The 21,596-nt window shown below is 49.1% G+C and overlaps 1 protein-coding gene across 3 annotated transcripts; it reads right to left on the reverse strand.

Moving 5' to 3' along the window:
* Nucleotides 1-258: 258 nt before the first annotated feature.
* wwc1 (WW and C2 domain containing 1) lies at nucleotides 259-21,109 on the reverse strand. 3 transcript variants are annotated; one of them, XM_048997613.1, is made up of 23 exons: nucleotides 20,931-21,109; nucleotides 20,037-20,618; nucleotides 14,312-14,417; nucleotides 13,560-13,763; nucleotides 13,193-13,269; nucleotides 12,613-12,692; nucleotides 11,791-11,920; nucleotides 10,690-10,836; nucleotides 10,223-10,296; nucleotides 9,820-10,062; nucleotides 8,697-8,786; nucleotides 7,061-7,626; nucleotides 6,264-6,381; nucleotides 5,370-5,534; nucleotides 4,855-5,047; nucleotides 4,336-4,476; nucleotides 4,021-4,097; nucleotides 3,714-3,906; nucleotides 3,134-3,298; nucleotides 2,738-2,830; nucleotides 2,013-2,243; nucleotides 1,008-1,126; nucleotides 259-413 (listed from the first exon to the last, which is right to left on the reverse strand). In XM_048997613.1, the coding sequence occupies exons 2-23, from the start codon at nucleotides 20,157-20,159 to the stop codon at nucleotides 347-349; spliced, it is 3,402 nt and encodes a 1,133-aa protein (XP_048853570.1). In that variant the 5' UTR covers nucleotides 20,160-20,618; nucleotides 20,931-21,109; the 3' UTR covers nucleotides 259-346. The 3 variants fall into 3 exon arrangements, with proteins under 3 accessions (XP_048853570.1, XP_048853572.1, XP_048853569.1); XM_048997615.1 differs by having other exon boundaries at nucleotides 20,037-20,621; XM_048997612.1 differs by having other exon boundaries at nucleotides 14,312-14,421; nucleotides 20,041-21,109.
* Between the last annotated feature and the right edge of the window lie 487 nt (nucleotides 21,110-21,596).

The raw sequence follows: 21,596 nt of genomic DNA on the forward strand, positions 1-21,596 counted from the left end.
AAAAACAGCAACGGTTCGTACTTCTAATTCAAATCACTGCCTGTAAATATGCTAATATATAATACACCTAAAATAATACATTAATCAGTAACAGAAAAATAATGCTACAATGAGCAAAAAAAGGGCTCCAGTTGCTATCAATGACAAAACTATACAGATTATCAACTAAAAAAAATCTACAGCCCAGTGTTTAAAAATGTGACGGTTTCCATATATATATATATATATATATATATATATATATATATATTTTTTTTTTTTTAAAAACGTTTCTTCATAACACCACCAGAAGTCAGTCTCATCTCCTTGGAAACAGCAGTTCAGACTTCAGAATACTTAAGACGTTTTAGACGTCGTCCGCTGGGAGATCAGGGATGTGGATCTTCGCTCGAGTGAAGAAAGCCATCTTCTCCCTTTATGACAGATTCACAGAGAGAATATGGTATCACAAGGCGGAACAGACACGCCGGTGGCACTAATAGGCTCGCGACGGCAGTGTCAGGCTTTTGAAAGGCTTGTGGACCAGATCATAGGAAAGGACAAGAAGACACTACGGTTCCGCACGCTCTGATACATTACTGTGTGGAAGACTCAGGCCAGCAAAGAAAATTGTGTAAAGTGCTATTTATATGGCTAGTAGATTCAGGGGTGGTGATGGCCAAATGAAGCTTAATGAACCATCTGCTGTATTTTCTGTCCCCACTAGATGGTGCTCTCTGTTCAAAAGAGAACTCAAAGCATGCCCCAAAGCGAACCGATAGCACTATCTAGCAGGGTCAAAAAAAATACAGCAAGTGGTTCACGAAGCTTCATTTAGCCATTACAGGGGCCAAGAAATTCTGGGCCCCCCTGAAAAAATGTCATCTTGCGTCCCTTCTTGCATCCAATTTTACATAAAACTGAACATTTTCAGGAGACCCCGTCATGTGCCTGCCCCCCTGTATCAGCTTGATTCTCCTGCTGGAGGACATGGGGTGGGATCTCACCCCCTCTCTGACCCACAGTACCTGAAGGACTGCGTCTCAGGCACCTCCTTGCAACTCTGGCTGCGGATCTTGTTGACGTCCTTGGCAGCTGCCCGCATCATCCTGTCCACTCTCTGCTCCTGCTGCTGCTCCTCCTGGGTCTGCGGGGAGGAAAACAGGCATGGGCCACTTATCCCAGGTCCCGCGGGAGCGCAGGGGGAGAAGGGAACCTCCGGCGCACAAGCACGACCTTGGCGGCTCGTCCGCGGTAATTACTGACCAAGCCGTGGCTTTTAATTGCCGCTTATTCATTTGTTTAAAGGTTGGTGGACGGGGAACTCCCTTCAGGGACCTGAACCAACAACACGTTGGGTTTTTAAGCGCCGCAGCTTGATGCCGCCTTGTCTATCGACATCAGCATCAGCGAAGGATTGTCATGAAAGTTCTCCTTTCATGTGGTCAGGAAAATCAGTCTCCATTTCCCACTCCGCAGCTTTGGCAGGGACACTGTGTACAAACACATCCAATAAACCAGATGTGACTGCTGGGTTAGACCGGACTTGAATGACCTGAATAACTGAATCATTATATGATGGATAGATCTACTGACTGAACAGATAATCTGGACTAGTTGTGAACATGATCTGTCAAGGTAAGGTTTGGATTCCCGTGGATTAATGCAGAGATGGACGTTCGGTGATACACAGAACGAATGATCCCACAACAAACATACAAATGCTCTGGGTGACTAAATCATCATATGACGGATCTGCTGACTGATCAATACAATGATAAACGGACTACCAAATTCTCCAGTTAAATCATCTGTTTTTCATAGTCAACCGGCAGACAATCTGGACTAGTTGTGGTTTGGAAACCAGTGCATGCATGCATGTATGTATGTATGTATGTATGGATGGATGGATGGATGGATGGATGGATGACCAGCAGAGACATGCACGCATGCCTGGCAGATGGATGGATGGAGATACTCTGAGAAAGGGCGATTCCTTGGTGAACGGATGGACAGATGGAGCTCATTCTCACCTGCTTCTCCACCCGCTTCAGAAGCAGCTGCAGACGCTCGTCCTCCTGCACCCAGGCAGGCAGCCGGCTGCAGCCCCGCATGCGCGCCTCCTCCAGCTGCATGTTCAGCTGCCGCAGCACACGCAGCTCCTGACCCAGGCGGGAGTGGCGGGTCCGAGACGCCTGCAGGTCCAGCTCCAGGTCCAGGGAAGTGCGAAGCAGCCCATCCAAACCCTTCACCGGCAGGGGAGGCTGCAAGGATGGATGGACGGACAGATAAGTGAACGGATGGGTAGGTGGATGGGTGGACTGAAGGATAAAGGAAGGACGGATGGATGGACAGATAAGTGAATGGATGGGTAGGTGGATGGGTGGACTGAAGGATAAAGGAATGATGGATGGATGGACGGATGGACAGACAGATAGGGACAGAGCGACAGCATAAGTGAATAAACGGATGGATGGATGAAGGTATGGATGGATGGACAGGGACAGCATAAGTGAATGACCGGATGGATGGATGATTGCAAAAAGCAGTGTGTATACGGATAGGCGAATGAATACATGAATGAATAAACTAATGTGTTGATGGAAAAATAGTTGGGAAAGTAAAGACCTTCGACTGTCCTGCTATAATACAAAAAAAAAATCCCACTGAACTCCTGCTGACTGATGAATTACGCGGCAGCCATCAGTGTGTTATCGCACAGGCTGCCGCGGCACAGGGCGTCCGTGGGATGGCCTACCTTCTTCAGCCGCACGCTGCGCCTCTCTGCCGAGTTCCGGACGAAGGGGGACTTCTTGGACAGGGTGGAGCTGTCGCTGTCGCTGCGGTTAATCTGCGCGGGACAGGCGTCACCGTCACAAATTCAGCTGACGTGCCACAAACGCTCCACTCGCCCGCCGTTCTTATTACCGAGAATCGGGTACGCGACACATTTCGCCATTTCTCCCCACTCCAAATTTACATCATGGCAGCGATTCCCGAAAGAGGAGAGATTTCTGCTTTTCTTCGCCAACACAGAAAAGTAGGTCAGGAACCGCTCGCTAATTGGGTTGAATGGAGGGAATGGAAATTCCTCTAAGTCAGCAGACTGTGCGTGCGGCTCCGTGCGCGAGTGTGTGCGCTTCGCTGTACCCACCCTGCAGATGTACTGGCTCTGCGGCCCGGGGGAGAAGGTCTTCGAGCGGATGATCGTGTTCCCCCTCACGAAGGCGGCTTGCCGCGGTACCGCAAGTCGCCGTTCCTTGGGTCGCACCACCGAGGCCGAATTAAACAGACCCTCTGTGCTCGTTTCCTTATTAACCTGTTATGTTAAGAAACCCAGGAGTCAAAACACAAGCCATCTCTGACCTAAATGACACCCATATCCACAGGTCACGACCACTGACACTGAAGAGAGACTATTATGACAGTTGAAGAGATGCTACATGGAGAAGCAATAAGCTACATTCAACACGCTCAACAGGTGAAGCATCCAGACTGCATGTGCTGCAAGGTACAACAGCAAAGTTAATGCCGTGTGTCCATCTGTCACTTATCCATTTATATTCCATTTGCATTCATTTAGCGATGCAAATTTTTGCAAAAGCAGGGTCAGACAGTTCTTGGAGCAATTGGGAGTTAAGGGCCTTTCTCACTTCCAATCACAGGCACAGCATCCTAAGACTCTCAGGATGCACTACATAGGACCATATATTATACAGTTTTTCTGCATTTACCCGTTCGGTCTTTGCTCCCGCCTGAAACTGGTTTGCCGCCTCCCCCTCTGCCTCCCATTGGCTGGATTCGGGGTATAGCTCCTCCTCTTCCTCCACCAGCACCTCCTCTTCCTCCTCCATTCCTTCCTCCCCTTCATCCACGTCGCTTCCTTCTGGTTCCTCAAAAACATCACCTTCCAGGGAGCCGCCATGCCTGCATGGGGACAAACTCTCCGATTACAAATTAAAATCAGCTAGAAATGAGTACGGTGACTCAACAAGGACAAAAATACAGCAGGATACTTTGAGAAGCAAAGGGCACACTGACCACTTCAGCTTCAGAGAGCCCTCAACATTGTTTCCGGATCCTTCTGTGGTGCTGGACTCCGTGGCTGAGGGACAGCTCTGGAATATGGGGAGCGTTATTTCAGAAGTTTATTATTGAAACTACTCATTTATTTTAATAATAGCTTTCTCTATGTTCCGGACTATAAGCATTATAGCATTTGTGTCTGGTGTCAATATGGGCCTTGGGCCATTAACTTCCAGAATGAGGTTAGATGGAGGAGATAAATCTTGTGACTTAAAGCTTTGTATTAAAATAGTCTGAGGAGTAGCAGGGATGGAAAAAGTCCCTTCTTACCCGTGCCTCCCTCACGGCATACTCCATCTCCCGGTGCTTGGTATCCATCTCTGCCAGGTAGCTGTAGTTGAGAAGGTTGTACCACTTTGTGGAGCATTCCCCGGAGCTGCTGATTTCAGCCAAACTTATCTGAGCCCCCGCCTGGCAGGAAGTAAAAAGGACCTGGTCAATCACGGTCAAAACCACCGCACGGCTAGTTCACGACCAGAAGCAGGCCACGCTGATCTCGTTAGCCAAGCTCTGGACTAGTTTCTTAAACTGAAGACTGCTAAAGATTTTTTCAGTACCGTGTTAAGAAGAAGCAGACGGACGTGCTGGGTAGAGTAAAATTCATCAATCAACTCGGGCCGTTACGTGTAACATTGAGAGTGGACAGATCGTCTCTACAGAGACCGCCGTGACACACCCTGATTCCACCGACTAACAGGTAATTTCTAGATACTAGACAGTTTCTCTGGGGGGTTGGGGTCAGATTCCCATTCCGAAAGGCAGCCAATCAGGGGGGGGGGTGGCACTCACCAGGCACTCCTCCCTGCCGGATGTGTTCATGAAGCACACGTCAACGCGTAGCGTCTTCTGCCTCAAAGCACTGTGGGAAACCTGCACGCTGAACACTTCGTTCAGCTCCGCCGCATCCCGCGGCTGCACCCCCAGGGTGCGGAAGAGGCACCTGGTGGTCTCCGAGCAGGGCAGCACGGCCACGCGGACGTACCTGGGTAGAGGATTGGGGAATCATCTGCCGAGCCACGATGCAGGAGGAGTTTCCATAGCAAACACAGTAAAAGCAACAGTACTGCACAAATTTGGTTGATGCACTGAGCCATCAGTTTTACTCTCTAGGTTATAATTATCAGGTTTTCTGTTTTAGCCCAAGTAAGTCATGCATGTCAATCATGGATCCCTAAGTGCTGCTCCACCTGCTGGCCAATTAATAAATATTTCTCATTATATTAAATAGAATTAATTAAGCATGAATACAATGAATCAGTCCCCACACACATACACCAATAACGGAAAAGGGGCCCAAAGCTCACATGTTGCATTCGGCCGGCAGAGCGAGGGCCCCGCAGTTGGACAGCTGCATGACGGCCACCGCGAAGCTCCGCTCTTTCGCCTCATACCTAAGGCCCAGCCTGACCTGCGCCGAGCCTGGGTGTGCTGCCTCATCGTACGTGGGCAGCTCGACCAGATGGCCGGGCCTGGGAGAGAGAGAGGAGTGTCATTTAGCCACACACACACACACACACACACACACACACACACACACACACACACACACACACACACACACACACATGTAGGGTATACCTATCCTTATGGGGCCCGCTCATTCACTTCTATGGGAAAAATGCTAACGCTAACTATGCCAACCTTAACCCCCACCCTGCCCTAACCATAAGTAACCAAAAACCATAAGTAACCATGTTTTTTCATAGCGGTCACTGATTTTTATAAAAATCGAGTTTATAAAAATGGATATTTATCACATTATGGGGACATTGTGTCCCCATAAGGATAGGTATACCCGCTCGCTCGCGCGCGCACACACACACACACACACACACACACACACACACACACACACACACACACACACACACACACACACACACACACACACACACACACACACACACCCTGAGGTTGTCATGCTGGCTCAGGTTCTGCTCCTGTTTACACAAACAACACGCTTAACAACATGCTGGGCCAAGAATGTTCCAGAACCACCTCAGATGTTCTATTGCACAGCATCAGGTTACCATATTCACACATAAATTTAAATAATCAGAATTTCTCTAATGGAAATAAATAGTCGCAAATAATATGGGGTCAGTGTATCTATTACGACTGTAGAGTTTGATCTTTTCGGGGGGGGGGGGCTTTGATATGAATGAGTCTGGCTAATTCAGCCACCCCCGCTGACGTACCTCTTCTCGGTTGGCTCGTAAACGCCACTGTCCCCTGCCACCGATTCGTCGGAGACGGCGGACGACACCCCGGCGTTCCTCAGCCCGGCCATGCCCCCCCTCATCTGCGTAACCGAATCTGAAGATGGAGTAGAAAATGGGGGGGGGTGGGGACACAATGTCCTGTAAGCATGCTCATGTCGTCGCAGGAGTCGGGTTTCGGGGGGAGGGGGTCACGTTAACCTGACCCGCCTTCCGGCTGCCTCCGTATCTCCATGCTAAACTGTCCACTCGTGGGGGAACCGGCCATGAGGACGTTGCAGAAGGTGGCTCTCGTTGTCCCATGTGACTGCGGCGGCCATCTTTGGCCACCGTCTTTAAGGTGGCATTGTGAAACTTTATACTCTCCCGGAGCACCTGCTAGTCCCAGGGCTGCGGTTACCTGAAACACTCCAGCTCTGTACTCAGTATAATTATATCACAGACACATTCACAGAATTCAGGAATGTGTCGGACGCAAACGGCGCCGTCAGGATTCCCGGAAGTGAAATGAAGGATAGGAAACCCAGCCAACGATATATGTTAGTTTGTTTACGTTCCACTCAAACTATCAATATCATGTGACAGGTCACTTCATGTTACATTGTGCATTTGGATGCTCAATGGAAATAGACGGATTATGAAACAAAGAGATGCTGGTAAAAGGCTAGACGATGTGAAAGATCACCTGGTCACATGGTTCAAAGGGAGAGTAGACAGGTCACATGGTTCAAAGAGAAAGTAGCCAGGTGACATGGCTTGCAAAATGCGTCCTCTACCTTTAGAGGTCTCCGCAGCACCAGCTGCCACGTCCCGCTTGGCCCCACCGGGGCGTTGGCGCGGAGCATCCTCATCATCAGCTCCCAAGACAAGCTCCGTCAGCCGGCTCTGTAGCTCGGTGTCCAGACCTGTCCCAGCTAGGCCCAGGAAGGCGTCCCCAGACAGGAAGCTGGAGTCAGCGACCAGCGGGGAGCAGGGAGGTGACAGCGAGGATATCGAGGAGCGGGGCGAGAGCGAGCCTGAGGAGCGTGGCGTCTCCGACAGCCGAAGGGCCTGCAGCCGCTGGGCTCCGCCCCCACCTCCGCCTGCCGCCCCCACCACCTCGTTCTCATGGATGGTGGGGATGGAACTGGACGGTCGGTAGCCTCCGGCCACACTGTCCTGCAGAAGAGAGTCCAGCTTCTGCCGGAGATCTGGGTCCCCCAGCTCGGGCGGGTCCAGGTAGAGGTCAGTCAGGCTGGGTGACGATGATGACCCCAGGCTGGAGGCAGCCAGCGAGCCCCGACTAGACGTCAAGGAGCCCCGGCTACTGCCGGAGGAGCAGGAGAGCGTGCTGGCAGACAGGCTGCGGGCAAGGCATGAAGAACGAGACATCAGCACCAGGGCACTTAATTCCAGCTTCCTATATCTATTTCCGTCTGAGCAGACAACCCCAGCCCCCCCCCCCGCCCCCTTTTGCCTTCCAAAACCTCGAATGCACTTCCCTCAGAAAGACTAATTAAAGCACCGCGCCTCGTTAGCAATGGCACAGGGGAACTGTCGGGTCTTTGATGTTCAGCGTTCGAGAAAATGGGATCATCAAGCATTCAGAAAGGAATCAAAAGGCGGGCCAGTATCACCGGTCGGTCTTATTTGAAGTACGTTGACGTATCCGATTGCCCTTTTGATAACTTTCAAAGGAAACACGCCAACTTAGTAGACAAAAACCCATCCCACTTACACTATATTTACATCATCCTATAACTAGAGAAGGTGTTGTCTCCCACATAATGGAAGTCTTGTGAAAGGAGTGCTAAACGACCAAAGATACTGAGACGTGAAGCCATGAACTGTCAAGGTTGCTCAAACAAACACGTCAAAGCAAACTGGTGGTTTCAGACAGGGAGGAATTTGGGATCTTTGCCAAAACATAATGGGATGGTCTGACCTGGGGCGTCCCTGTCACGTCTGGCTGGACCGGGCTGCACCACTACAAGGTCAACTAGCACAGGCTGTCTCATGGACACGGCAACATCAAAAGACAAAATGGGAGGAACTCAGAACAGCCAAGGGCTCCCCCAGCACAGCTTGCACGCAATTGACCAAAAAAAATAAGCCAACGTTAGAGTCATCTGAGCGGTCCAAGCAAGGCAAGACCCTCTAACACGTCTATGATCGGAAGCTCAACGCTCACGTTAAATTTGGTGGAACACGGCCTTTCAGCCACCTGCTGAGTAGACCTACCTAGTGACACGTCCTCTCAACATCAATACCTCCAAGGCAAGAGGATCTCCAGGTTTCCTCTTAACAGACTCTTTCACCACTACTCATGACCAACCAAGGACAGGCGCCATAGCAACACCCATAGCTATTCCCAGACACTCTTAACCGTTAGGGGATTTTCAGGCCAACGCCAACAGAGCTCACCGACCTCACCTTTTCAGCTGGCTATGTAGGGAAGAGGCAACCCGAACCATTTCTTCCAGCTCTCGGACTAGTTTGTTTCTTCGGGAGTGTAACCGTAACCTGACGGGAAGAACGGGGGAAAAGAGAGAAAGTCAGGCTCCGCACTTCAGAGAGGCATTATGCACAGAATTCCGCCTGGCTTGTTTACATGTTTACACGGCATCGTGCCCTCAGAGGGGGATGTAATAACAGAGCGTTTCTTTAGATGATTTTTTTTTTTTTAAATCATTTGACGGTGAGGCAGAATATAAACAGGCATCCTTTGTGGCCAACCTAGATCCCCACTTTCAGGAGGTCGGGTTACAGAAGGCAGGTAGATGCAGGGGGTGCCAGAGAACAAGGGCCCTATTTATCAGCGGGGGAACCGCTGAGCCCTAACTGGCATCCGCACAAGGGAAACCCGAGCCGCGGAAGCAGGTGTCTACGCGAAGGCAGCAAAGCAAGCAGCCGACCACCGATCCGAGCCTGTCTACGGAGAAAAGGCTGACGTCTCTTCAGGCCAGAGCTCGCCTGAACCAGCCCCGTATCTCATGGTTACATTGTAATAAGTTGGGGTTCTGACTGATACCAAACAGGGAACCGGTTATTCATGGGAACATCACAGATTGAAATCCTAAGAGGTCAAGGAAGACAACGAACATCAGACTGCATAGCCCTGATACCAGCTATGATCTTTAACCAGCCCAAGCTTATTAGACAGCTAATTAAGTAGTTAAAGTGGGCTTTTTTGACTTGTTTAATTCCACTACCTGTTTATATATTCATTATACCACGAACCTTTCTAAGGTTTGTCAACAGGATCACCACCGGGGACCCCGAGTAGCACCCTGCTAGCTTCAAGTTAATACTCTTTACTGGTAAGATAACCTTGCAAGGTTGGACAGGTAGCTGAGTGGCTAAGCATGGTACTCCAGCGAGGTACTTAACCTGAAATGATTCAGCACAACTTCCAGCTGCCCTGCCTGAGCTATACAATATTAACATCTCTTAGTTCTGTTACCTAAGAAAAGCGAGTAGAAGACAGGTGGCTAGATCGTTCCGTTAATTAATGTGTCGGTCCACAAGGGGGCAGTAATAGCCATCTGACACTGACCTCTCAGTTAGGGCCTTGCTCTGGCTGTCCCGGGCCACCTGCAGGTCCTGCTCCAGCCTCTTCTTCTCCGTCTCTATCTTCTCGGCGTCTCCCGGCAGCCGCTTCCTGGGCTTGGCGTACTCCAGCTCCCTCAAGAGCTCCTCCTTTTCGTTAATTAGGATCAGCCGATCTCGCTCCGGGTCCAGGAGGCCTGGCCACGCCTCACTGTCCAGCTTGGCGATCTGCACTTCGATGTTGGCAATCCTGCCGACACACCAGACGAGATCCGAGTGACTCACTCGACGCGACAAGGTTCCCCAAGACCTACGGCCGAGGCTTGCTCCCAAAATAAGTCGACCGATGGTCAACGTCAGGCGTCGATAGGGTTTTACCATGGAATCTTCCAGAAGCTGAGGAAGCTTACCGTCTCTTTGCCTCTTCATACTTCAGACTCAGACGAACCTTCTCTGCTAGCGTGTTGCTGCTGTTCATAGCAAACTGGAGGGAGCCAACAGATTAAATCTCTCAGGGTGAAATGTTCCTTTTTAACCCAGTGAGTATATAACAAAAAGTAGATAAAAGAAAAAAAATAATCACATTATTTGAATGTCATAAATTTAAATGTACCTTTTAGTAATATTAAGCAAATGTCACTAAATGCAGCACCACTCAATCCAAGACATAAATGGTTGCCTTGGGTGCAACCCAATTTCAGAAGGGGCACCAGTGGTGAGGCCTGCCATGGAGATCACATGGTCTTTGACAAGTACTAACTAAATCTCAGGAGAGAAACTACAGATGGGAAACCCTGTAGAGACCCAGCCCAATTGATCTCAATGCACAGTGAGTTCCCTGCTTACTCTCCTGTGGGGGGGGGGGGGGGTCGCTCACCTCTGCAGGTAGGTCGGTCTGGGACTCGGCATCCGAGTAAAGACGGGGGATAGAGAGGCTGGAGTCGGCCAGTGAAGGACAGCTGGCCCACAAGTCCATCTGGGACCCCGAGTCGAACAGGAAGCCATCCTTCAGAACAGCCAGTTTCTGCATAAAAAGTCAAATCAAGTTTCACTCAAGCTAAATCAACTATTTATCATGCCTCAGACAGGAACATTCTGGAAGCCAGCTGAAACACCGCACTGGTGAGATGCCGGTTTCCACTGGAAAATTTTATTTTTTTTAAATTCCTTGTTTCAGTCATGTAAGCAAAACGCAAACTGGCAGCTGGTTGGCTGGCAAGGTGTGAGAGCTACACTCTTAGCACGCCCCCTTGTGGCAGGAGGCCTGAAAACTACACTTACCATCAAGATGCAGGAAACAAGCCCTTCAGTACAACACTTGGGATAATAAGCCAGCAGATTATTTCAGTAGCTTAAAGAAATAAGCGATTTTAGATGCGCATTTGTAGGATTTTTCGACCCGAAGGCATGGAGAGTTGCTTGCTCGCGAGGAATCGTGAAAATGAAAATCTGCTACATCTGGGCCCGGCGGGGACGGGCCGTCTCCCATGCGTCACATGACCACGCTCGCACCGCGGTGCTGTTTACCTCCTGAGCCTCCTTGTGCTCTTCACGAGAACGGAGGAGACACACATGCAAGCGTCACTTTCGGGGGGAGGGAAGCTCTGCTGCTGAAGGATTAAACAGATGCGTTCCCATAATTCAGTGGGGCGCGTATCCCGTCCACCTCCTCTCACCGCATGGAGCCAGGTCACCGGGTTCCCAGTACTGCCCTCCTGCAGCACCTGAGCAGGGCCGATCCGCTGGCATCTCCACAGCCTTCGGACGCGCGGGGGGGGGGGGGGGGGGCAGGGCCTGTCTGCATCAACCTCGGAGACGACATGCTGGGTGCTGAGGCAGCAGCTGGCTGACCTCTCACATCATCTCACGGCACGCTGACTGTTGTCGGGGATGGATTCTGCCCCCCCCTTCCCCCGCGCCCACAAGCAGGCACACGGCTCTCGCACCTCTCGTCCCCCCCTCCCTCAAGGCAACCCACCTGCATCAGCTCCCGCTTTTCCTTCTCGCCCGCGCTGATGGCGTCTTTGATGGACTTCACCTCGCTCAGAATGGCCTGGGCCTCGTGCAGCTTGTAGCCATACGGAGTGCTGGACACCTTGTGGTCAATCCTGTAGAGGAGGGGAGGGCGAGAGAAGCAAAATGAGGCGGCCGCAATGGAGGCTGCTGTGCGCTGGGGGGGGTGGGGCAAACACAGCAGAACCTCGCGGCCGCGGAAGGTGACTCATGGATTAGCCGCGAGCGTCTCCGGCTCGGCCGGTCCGACCACATTCCTCGCCGCGAGCTGAGGGTAGAGCCATGGGGGCGGCGGCAGCGAAGCCGCGGCTGAACACCGCGGCCCTGAACACCGCAGCCCTGAACACGCCGGCTCTTATCATAATCCGGGGTCCCGAGTCCCGCACTCTGCCGCTGATTCTGACACTCGGAGAGGGTGGGCGCTAGAGGCTAGCTTAACCCGTATCCTCTCCTCACAGGGCCTAAAATGTCATGAAGCGGCTCCCAGAGACGGTAACACATCGAGAGGGGTGGGGCGCAAAGATGGCACCTCTAAAGAGACAGGTGAAAGGGAACGGGGAACCAAACGGGGAACCAAACGGGGAACCAAACGGGGAACCAAACGGGGAACCAAACGGGGAACCAAACAGGGAACCAAACAGGGAACCAAACGGGGAACCAAACGGGGAACCAAACGGGGAACCAAACGGGGAACCAAACGAGACAAATATGACTCTGTATTGAGACAAAGGCAGGTGAGGGCACGTCGCAGAGGCCCCGGAGGCTGCTTCCTCTCGGACACACTTACTCTCGGAGCGTCTCGAAACCCTGTTCCTTATAACGCAGCTCTTGCTTCATAAAGGCGAGATCCCGCTTCAGCTTATTGACCTAAAAAGTGAGAAATGAAGATATGATTTTCTAAGAGGGACTTTCTAATCTGCCGGCTAATGACGAACATTTTATATGGGGAGGCCAAGGTGCGTGCATCTGGCTTGGAGGCTTTGCGTCTCATCATACCATTACATATTTAATTACGTTTTACGTTTATTTTGGCAGATGCTAAAAACGACACACATCTTTGAGAAAGCAAGGTCAGCCAGAACCTGAAGAAACTGGGAGTTAAGGGCCTCGCTCAAGGGCGTGAAATCACTCACTCAACCCTGAGATTCGACCCGGTGAACTTGCAGTCACAGACTGAACACTCCATGCGGCCAAACCTTAACCCACCGAGCCACATACCACTGAATGGTGACAAGCCCTATGTAGGGGGGGGTGGGGGGGTCCCTTACCCGGCTAATTTCTACACAGATGCACTGTGGGAAATGATGACTTGCCAGACAAGAAATCAACTAATTAACTTTGTCGTTTCGTCATGCACCAGCCCTCACCCGGCTTTTGGCGGTCACGATCTCCGCCTTGAGTATCTCCGGGTCATACTTGCTGCTGGACGAAGACCTGGAGTTCACTGTGGGAGATACAGACAGACACGCGATTTATTTCACGTTTAAGGCGCCGGTGGTTTCCCGCTCCGCCGGCCACGCGATTCCGCCACGAGGCCACGACGTCGGCATCCTGGCCTCGAATAAAGATGAGAGGAGATGCGTTTATCGGCGCAGGATTTGTTACTGACGAGGCCGGTCGAGGTTCTCCTGCAGGCTGTCTGCATTTCAGCCGACTGCCATCGCCTGCACACCACAATTGATGGGATTGTCGTTAAAAACACTCCCCTCCCCCTCCCCAAGCCGGCGGTCTTACAGCTGCTCTGGGAGGCGGACCTGCCCCGCCACACGTCGCTCAGCTGCCGGTACTCTTGCTGGGCCAGCTGCAGGCGTTGCTCCTTCACCTGGCAGGTCTCCCGCTGGGTGGTCAGCGCCTCCTGCGCCACCTCCAGGTACTCCCTGAGCATGCGCTCCTGCTCCCGCTGCCACTGCACACGGGGGTCCTCCACCTGGGTGCGCTCTGGGGGTGCCACAAAACCGTTAGTTACTGCCCAGCAGCCCCCGAACCCATGCATCAGGGGGGCTCAAAAGGACACCTGACCATCCCTGTCTTTCTGAAACTTTGCGGATTTTCTCTACTTATGGACACAAGAGGAGCTTCCTGCCAGGACCTGGAACGTTACAGCTTCACATCTGCTCTCAAACCCCTCGGTTACCTCATTTGAATTTCAATCTATCATTAGTCTGTAATCTATACACAAATTGGGCACAATCCAGCCTTCAGTGTTTAAAGCTTCATTTTGCCTTTTTTCCATTAAGGGTACAATAAACCGATTCTCTCAAATCGCACTTAATTACGTCACTCACACCTGCATGTTCACAGAGCCTATATGTCATTGATAATTCAGCTCTTATATCATACCTGACACCAAAACAGACTTGATTCTTATAGAGAATTTTACTTTCCCCAATATTACATATATTACAACCAAAGCAGAAAACTCACAACAGAGGTAACCAATGAGGACCGCAGAGCGTTTTAGGGTCGAGGATAAATTCAGCACTTACTGGTGTTATGATCCACATAGTAGGGGCCGATGTGGGGGTCAAAGACCTCCTCCCAGCCGACGGGGAGCTCATCCCCGATGCAGTCGGCAAACGTCAGGGGCTTGGTCTGCCTGGGGAGGGTGGAGGGGAAAGACGAAACATCATGGGAACTCCGCTAATGGGGGCTAAAGCTCAGGCACTGAAACGGCGCGTCCATCTCGCGGGGTTTTACCTTTCAGCGCTGCAGGGCCAAGCGAGACTATCCACGGGCAACTAATTTCTGCACAGATGCATTGTGGGAAATGGCCCTGGCTGGCCAGACAGAGAATCAGCCAATTAATTTAGTCGCTTTGTTACACGTCCGCCTTCGCGATCACCGCAGCGGCATGTCCGGCCACGACGGGAACGCGGCACTGCACCAGACCGCCGGTGCAGGGAGACCGAGCTTCGCCATTCCTGGGGCTGCCTCGACTCGGGTGCCAGAACGTTTCTGAGGCAACCCTACTGCCGCCGTCCAAGACCAGGAACACAAGAAACCCAGAGGCTGATCCCCCCCCCCCCCCCCCCCCACTGCTCACCACCCCCCACTGAGACCCCAGCAGAACAACAAAACAAAACAGACAGACCTTTCTCACTAAAAGGCTGATTCGCTGCACATATGAAGATATACTCCGCTTGCCGATACTCTGCTCGGTGTCGGTCGATTTCTCCGATCGCTCCTCCGCTTTTCTGATTAAACAAACGGCAGAGTCTTTCGATTTCGCCGTTAGCCGGCCTCTCGGCTATTATCAGCAGGACTTGCATATATACCTTCACGCACTCTGGTTGCCATCTGCAGGGAATGAAGTTCCACAGCGCAGCCCCAGATAACGGACTGCGGGAGATATTTTCTAGACATAGCGACCTTTAGTTTGACAGGCGTATATCTGTCAACAGCCATCAGCTGTTAATGGCAAGGCACGCGGGTGAAAGCCTAACGGCGAAGAGTCATAATGGTTTTCCTCAGTCGGCTAAATGACAAAAAAAAATGCAACAAACATAAACATCGAGCGCTAATATTAGAGTCATACCTTTATATTTTGTGTGTTTTATATAAGATTAAGTATGTGCAGTATAACGGATATATGGTATACAGCAGTATTTTGAAATATTGGAAACAAAATTAACCACGGTGGAGGGGGTGGGGGTGCTGAACTATATCATGGGGAAACCCTCCCCTCCCCCACCATTCCAGCAAGTTATATCAAGATTTTATCACAAGATTTCAAAATGCTGAAATAATGCTTTTCAAAATACTGTCAGAATAGCACAGTAAGGCAGCACAATGTCTGGACAGCATGCGGGCATGAAAAATTAGATACTGCCCAATCTTAGATTAGATTACATACCTTTATTGATCCCAGGGGGGAAATCATCAGCTACCAATGGTAACCTAGACAAAATGAGGACAGTCGCAGGGGCATGAACAAACCCCCTACATTGAGGCTAAATCTCAGACAGGAGACATCATAAACAATGTGAGGAAGACCACTGTGGGTCACCCCCATTACAAAATAAACAAAACCCCTCAGTCCCAGTTTAGGGAAGGGGATACGGTCGCAGAGGGGACCTTTCGGATGAGATGCCAAGCAGAGATTCTTCATCGCCGCTGTCGCAAAAAATCCAATCACTCATCAAAGGATCCAGGGTGTTAACCTTGCTAGAAATTGTCTAATTATCCCAATGTGTGTGCAGGGTAATAATCCGTACTGTTATTAACAAACCCTAATTGTCAGGAGAGCATTGATTACTCTGGGAAAACAACATTGAAGTTCTTTCAGTAAAACAATCTATCACAATTACTGTAACTGTTTAAGAGAAAACACGACCGACTAAATTGGTATGCATTATGAAGAATTCATGTTGGTATTGTTTTTAATGCTAATTTCAGCAATTGTTTTAATATGAGGGGGCAGCATGGTGGTGCAGTGGTTAGCACTGTTGCCTCACACCTCTGGGACCCGGGTTCGAGTCTCCGCCTGGGTCACATGTGCGTGGAGTTTGCATGTTCTCCCCATGGCGTCGTGGGGTTTCCTCCGGGTACTCCAGATTCCCCCCCCACAGTCCAAAAACATGCTGAGGCTAATTGGAGTTGCTAAATTGCCAAAAGTGCATGTGTGAGTGACTGGTGCGTGAGTGTGCCCTGCGATGGGCTGGCCCCCCATCCTGGGTTGTTCCCTGCCTCGTGCCCATTGCTTCTGGGATAGGCTCCGGACCCCCCGCGACCCAGTAGGATAAGCGGTTTGGAAAATGGATGGATGGATGTTTTAATATGATTCAGGAGTGTTTTTATTTTTAAAAAAAAACCCAACTATTCTGTGACCGCCGGGCTGCATTCTGCTTCTTAGGCTTTTATCCATTGCCTTCACCCCGACAAACCAGCCACTGGTCCACCTCGGTTTCTGCTCACCCTTAACTGACATGTTGAAGAGCTTCGCTGGACAATACGTCACATGACATGCTGCTTCCGGTAACCATCCAGCACTAATCATAAAGGTGTTAAAACCAACATGTAGACATCAGCTAAGCAATTAGGCTACATAAATAAGTCATAAATTACATGGATCGCCAACAATAATGGTATTCGTTGGCAGGTTTAGCGGTCAGCAATCCAAAATACCACAGCTATTTAAAATTACATGATGTTACATAAAGGACGATGTGAACATGTAGGATGTCTGACCTGCAGTGGTCCAGATACCAGTTTTTAACATCATTTTCAATGGGTCATATGCAGTAAATCGATCACTGGAGAACATTCACTGCAACACCCGCCTGAGTTCCGGCCACATGACGACGCGGGCCCCGTCAATTTTTAATGTCCACCTGTAACCCGATCGGCGCCACATACAAAAACCTCTATTGCCTGGGATGGGGGGCAGGGCGGGGGCTACGGTTGGTTATTTTTCTGCTCACGGGTTTTTGAAGGGGCAGTTCACTTTTTGGCGTATGAATAATGGAAAAGCCAGAGGTGAGATCAACCCATTCCTGAATTTAAAACTGTGACAGAGACTGGACAGGGCGTATGATTTCCTCTTCATGCTGCAGCCACCCCCACCCCACCCAGGGAAAATCTATTTCTAAGTCTCCAAAATAATAATTCAGAGTCCTGGTGTGGCGAGCCTCACCCTACTGTTCTCTCCTTTAGAGAGGGCAGGACAAATCAGACTTAAAGGTAGTAAAAGAGCTCCACTGCATCTAGGACGTAAGCAAGTCTGGCTGTTAAGTCAAGGATCAGTGGAATGTTTTGTGCCGCATTATATGACAGTAATGTGATTACACGATTTTCTTCTTCGTCACACCTGCTTATTATGAAAAGGATTCGCCAATTGGGGTTATCCTGCGCGACAAAGCGTTATATGCGCACTTTCATGAAAGTGCACGGCTCCTTACTAAATCGACAGTTTATAATCGTGTGCAAAGCAACGGTGAGTCCGCGTGTGAGGCACGAGTAAACATCACACGGGGCTCGTGTCACAAGCACGGGGCGAATTCCTCGAGTGTTTCGGGCGGCGCGGGCCTCGCCTCTCATCAACGCTCAAGGTCCAACAATGAAAGGAGGTTTCACCCCCACTGCGAGGAACGGTACGGTTATATCTGAAAGATAGCATTCCATTTCCCTGACGGGATTCCTGCTCGGTGCGTCACGCCGGGCAAAGTCAACAAAGGCCGCCGTTGGAGCGGCCGAACGCGGCAACGGCGTGCTTGGCCACCGCATCACGCTAAGCTCCGAGTTCCTGTTACGGGCAGGATGTAGGTTAGCCCTAATCTGGCATTCCTCACATACCGCGCTTACTGGGTTGGAGAGCCAGTGGATAATACACTTAGCGTACGGGGGATCAAATTCAAATTCATTATTTACGCACGCCGACAAAATTAAAGGAACAGTGAACGCAGGCTTGTCCACCAGAATGCAGAAATCTACACTAAAACGGGAGACAAAAAACGGGTATCTAACCAAATTATACAAATTGTGTGTCTGGGGACTTTAGGATGCAAATTGTTTTACATTTTCAAACAGTACTACCTTCACCCGCAAAGCAAGCTTAATCCCTATGATTAAAAAAAATCCCTGTTTAATTGGATTTTCACTAAATGACAGATTAATCAGTATAGAACAATTATAATAAAAACGATTTCTTCACCTGGCAAGGTATTTTCTTTAACCCCGCGTCCTTCTGTTTTGCTTTACATTACATAACAGACGCCCCTAAACCGGGTCATCTAAAATACCAGTTTCAGCATCCATGTTCATAATAAAACGGACCATGAAGCAGATAGTTCATTTTCCCTTAACAATACAGTAGTCCATTTTTTATGCGATTATATTTTATGGGTCATTTAAATAGCTAAACTGCTTCACTGTGACACTCACGGGGGGATTAGAGTATAACTGTTTAAAACTTTTCAAACTGTACACGCACAAGGCAGGGATGCTAATGCCGGTAGTGGTGTTTGTTAGATGGGAATTTTCCCCACCTTTGGGAACTTCAGACCAAACGGGAATTCATTAAGATACAGCACTACAGGTAATCTTTGTTACCTATCAACTGTTGCTTGGCAATAGGGGGGGGGGGGGTAAGACGCTACTGGGATGTAAATTCATTGACTGTTCAGGGTTAGTCCTTGTAATCGAATACGGCTTTTTTTCCCCCACAGGTGAGGCGACGAGGTCCCAACCGCTCGCATCTGGCTCCGCAATCTAGCCACGCGTACCGCCGCAATTGAAAGCCGCAATTGCTTGCTTGGTGTTTTTAATAGACTAAAGTAACACATCAGAGGCCTTACAGCTCGGGACACGATTTAATGAAGCACGTGTTCCACACACACGCTCATATCTTTCTCCGCATTCGTTTTCCTAAGGCCCTGTAATACACTCCGACCGCACCGGAAAACATGGGGAAAAATATATCCAGTATATTTTCATTTCAGCTCTTTAGCCATGATGTATAACCTCATATATGCATGTCTGTAAGAGACAGAGAAACATGAAGACACATAATGACAAAAAAATGAATATCATTGCAGTCATCTTGCTCATACTTAACGTCTCAGTCTTTATTTTCACCAGGAATTTTATTTTAAGCCACAGAACCAGGATCGAAATATTTCCCGATCTGAACTACTAAACAGTTTTTTTTATCTTGAGGTTCCGGAACGTGACTACCTCTATTTTTTAACTGTTGCAACACTGTGTCTGAGTGACGTAAACATCTGCATTGACAGTTATTCATAATAACTATAGTTTTGAGATTTGATACAAGTAAAAAGGGGATCTGCACATCTTAACTCACTGCCGCTAAATGCAGCGCATTACAGTCCGTTTATAATTTACTCATAAAGTCAGATGCCTGTAATAATTACAGGGGAAATATGCTGTATACGATCATTGTTCCCCATGACATACTTTCAGCATGACTGTTTTTTTACAGCTTGAATAAAAGCAACAGGATCACGCTAAACTCCTTTAAAGATTCACTAAAAAAAACCGTACCGTTTCTCTATCACACGCGGACGCTTTAGTTACTAGCGAATATAATTCCATGGTTCTACGTTTGAATTTTATATCACACATTAAGCAGCCACTTGTTAAACTGACTTACAAAGCAGGATCAATGTTAATTTAGTGACATAACCGGAATTTCAGATCCAACTCAGTCGTATGTCACATGGATGGGAAAACACCGCTGTAATTTTTTAATCAGACGTACCTGTCCCTCGGGTCAATCCAGCTTGTAGTATGATTGACGTGATCAATGTAATACACTTTCCCATCAAAATCACGGGCTTCTTCCCAACCCTCTGGCAATGGTAACTCCTTCCTTGGCATGTCAGGCAAGTCCCCATGTAATGAAAGTCTTCTAAGGGCTATTATGGTTGAATGGCGTGCAACTTGGTATCCCTATAACTATGAGGTCCTTTAAAAATCTTTACGTTATGCGTGCCATCAACAGCGGATCCGTTTCCTTTTAACTCGATACTTCATGTTTCGGTCACCATCCACGTTTCCAGCGTCGGTTTCCCTGGTGCGGCTAAGAAATGTGGCAGTTTGCGTGTAACGAGCAACATTTTTTTGAAAATCTTTGTGCTTCTCGGCTACGCGTCGGGTTTGCAGCGGCTATTGCCATTCATAACACACCGGCAACAAGTTAACGATCGTGCTGCGGGGCTCCGGAACGGCGTGTTGGAAAGGGCGATCCGGGTTCCGAAGCGTCTCCGTTGGCATTCTTCATTCAGCCGCGGCGCTCATTTATCCTCAATGCGGCGATTCTCGAACCCAGTCGCCGTGCTGCTTCGGAGGGGAAGAAAAAAAACTTGGATTTTCAACTTTCTAAGCGGGATGGACGTATTGCTTCTGAGCTGATTAACACATGACCTGCAAAAAATTTAAATAATCTACGATCCCATTCCCACGGCTCAGGTCTCCGATGCCGGTACCGCCAGTTGCAGCATTTCCCTTCAAAGAGAAAACGGCTTTTCTTAAATATTTTAAAACCCTCTTAGTTTTCGACCACAGCGGCCACCATGTTTAACCAGCAAAAGCTCCCTATTCCTGTTCTTTTCAATAAGAACATTTGTCTAACTTCTTTTCAGTACACACCATTTGCATCCAATGTTCTGAAACGGTATATTCCCCTTAATTCTCCAGGAAATCCATTAAGTTGGTTGTTTTATTTGTACAACGCGTCCCTTTTCTTAAAGGGGCAATATCTCCCTCCCAGTGTACTGGCTGTTTCGGTCGTGATGCTGTTGGTTGAATTACGTCATCCAGGTGATTACCGTATTTCTCGTAACAAACGCCTTTATTGTAATAACTTTAAAACTGGGCAATTAAAGTTTTGGCAGGTTATTTCTCACGTGACTCGCGGAAACACAACATCTTGTTTAACTAATGCAAGTGTTCTTTAAGACTATTAATGCTTTTAATACATGCCAAACATAAACATTTAATTTTAATATACATGCTCAGAAAACCTTAAGCATAATATTAATGACCTGTTTAAGTATTTTCGTTTCACATCAGTGTTTTATTTAAAAAGACGAACTTATGTAAAAATCTTTTACGCGTATATCAACCTAGTGGCGGTCGCCAGTCTATGACACAGAATGAACCCAGAAAGCAACTGAATGTGAGGCAACCGTATGGTGTCGTCGTGTAAGACGATTCATTCACAGTCGCTGACAGGTTTGTACCGTTTAACTTTCGACATTTTTTCTCGTTTGTTTGTTTAGACTGTAATCTTAACATTAAATACATACATTACAA

This window comes from Brienomyrus brachyistius, unplaced genomic scaffold (genome assembly GCF_023856365.1).
Source record: "Brienomyrus brachyistius isolate T26 unplaced genomic scaffold, BBRACH_0.4 scaffold35, whole genome shotgun sequence".
NCBI lineage: Eukaryota > Metazoa > Chordata > Actinopteri > Osteoglossiformes > Mormyridae > Brienomyrus > Brienomyrus brachyistius.

Bases quoted from the DNA above. Each gene is read 5' to 3' on its own strand.
- wwc1 (XM_048997613.1), bottom strand. From the start codon at position 20,159: ATGCCAAGGAAGGAGTTACCATTGCCAGAGGGTTGGGAAGAAGCCCGT. The intron at 5,048-5,369 runs GTGAGCTTTGGG...TCCTCTACCCAG, and splicing joins CTGCCGGCCGAATGCAACAT to GTACGTCCGCGTGGCCGTGC. The intron at 3,907-4,020 runs GTCAGTGTGCCC...GTCCCCATGCAG, and splicing joins GGCTCTCTGAAGCTGAAGTG to GCATGGCGGCTCCCTGGAAG.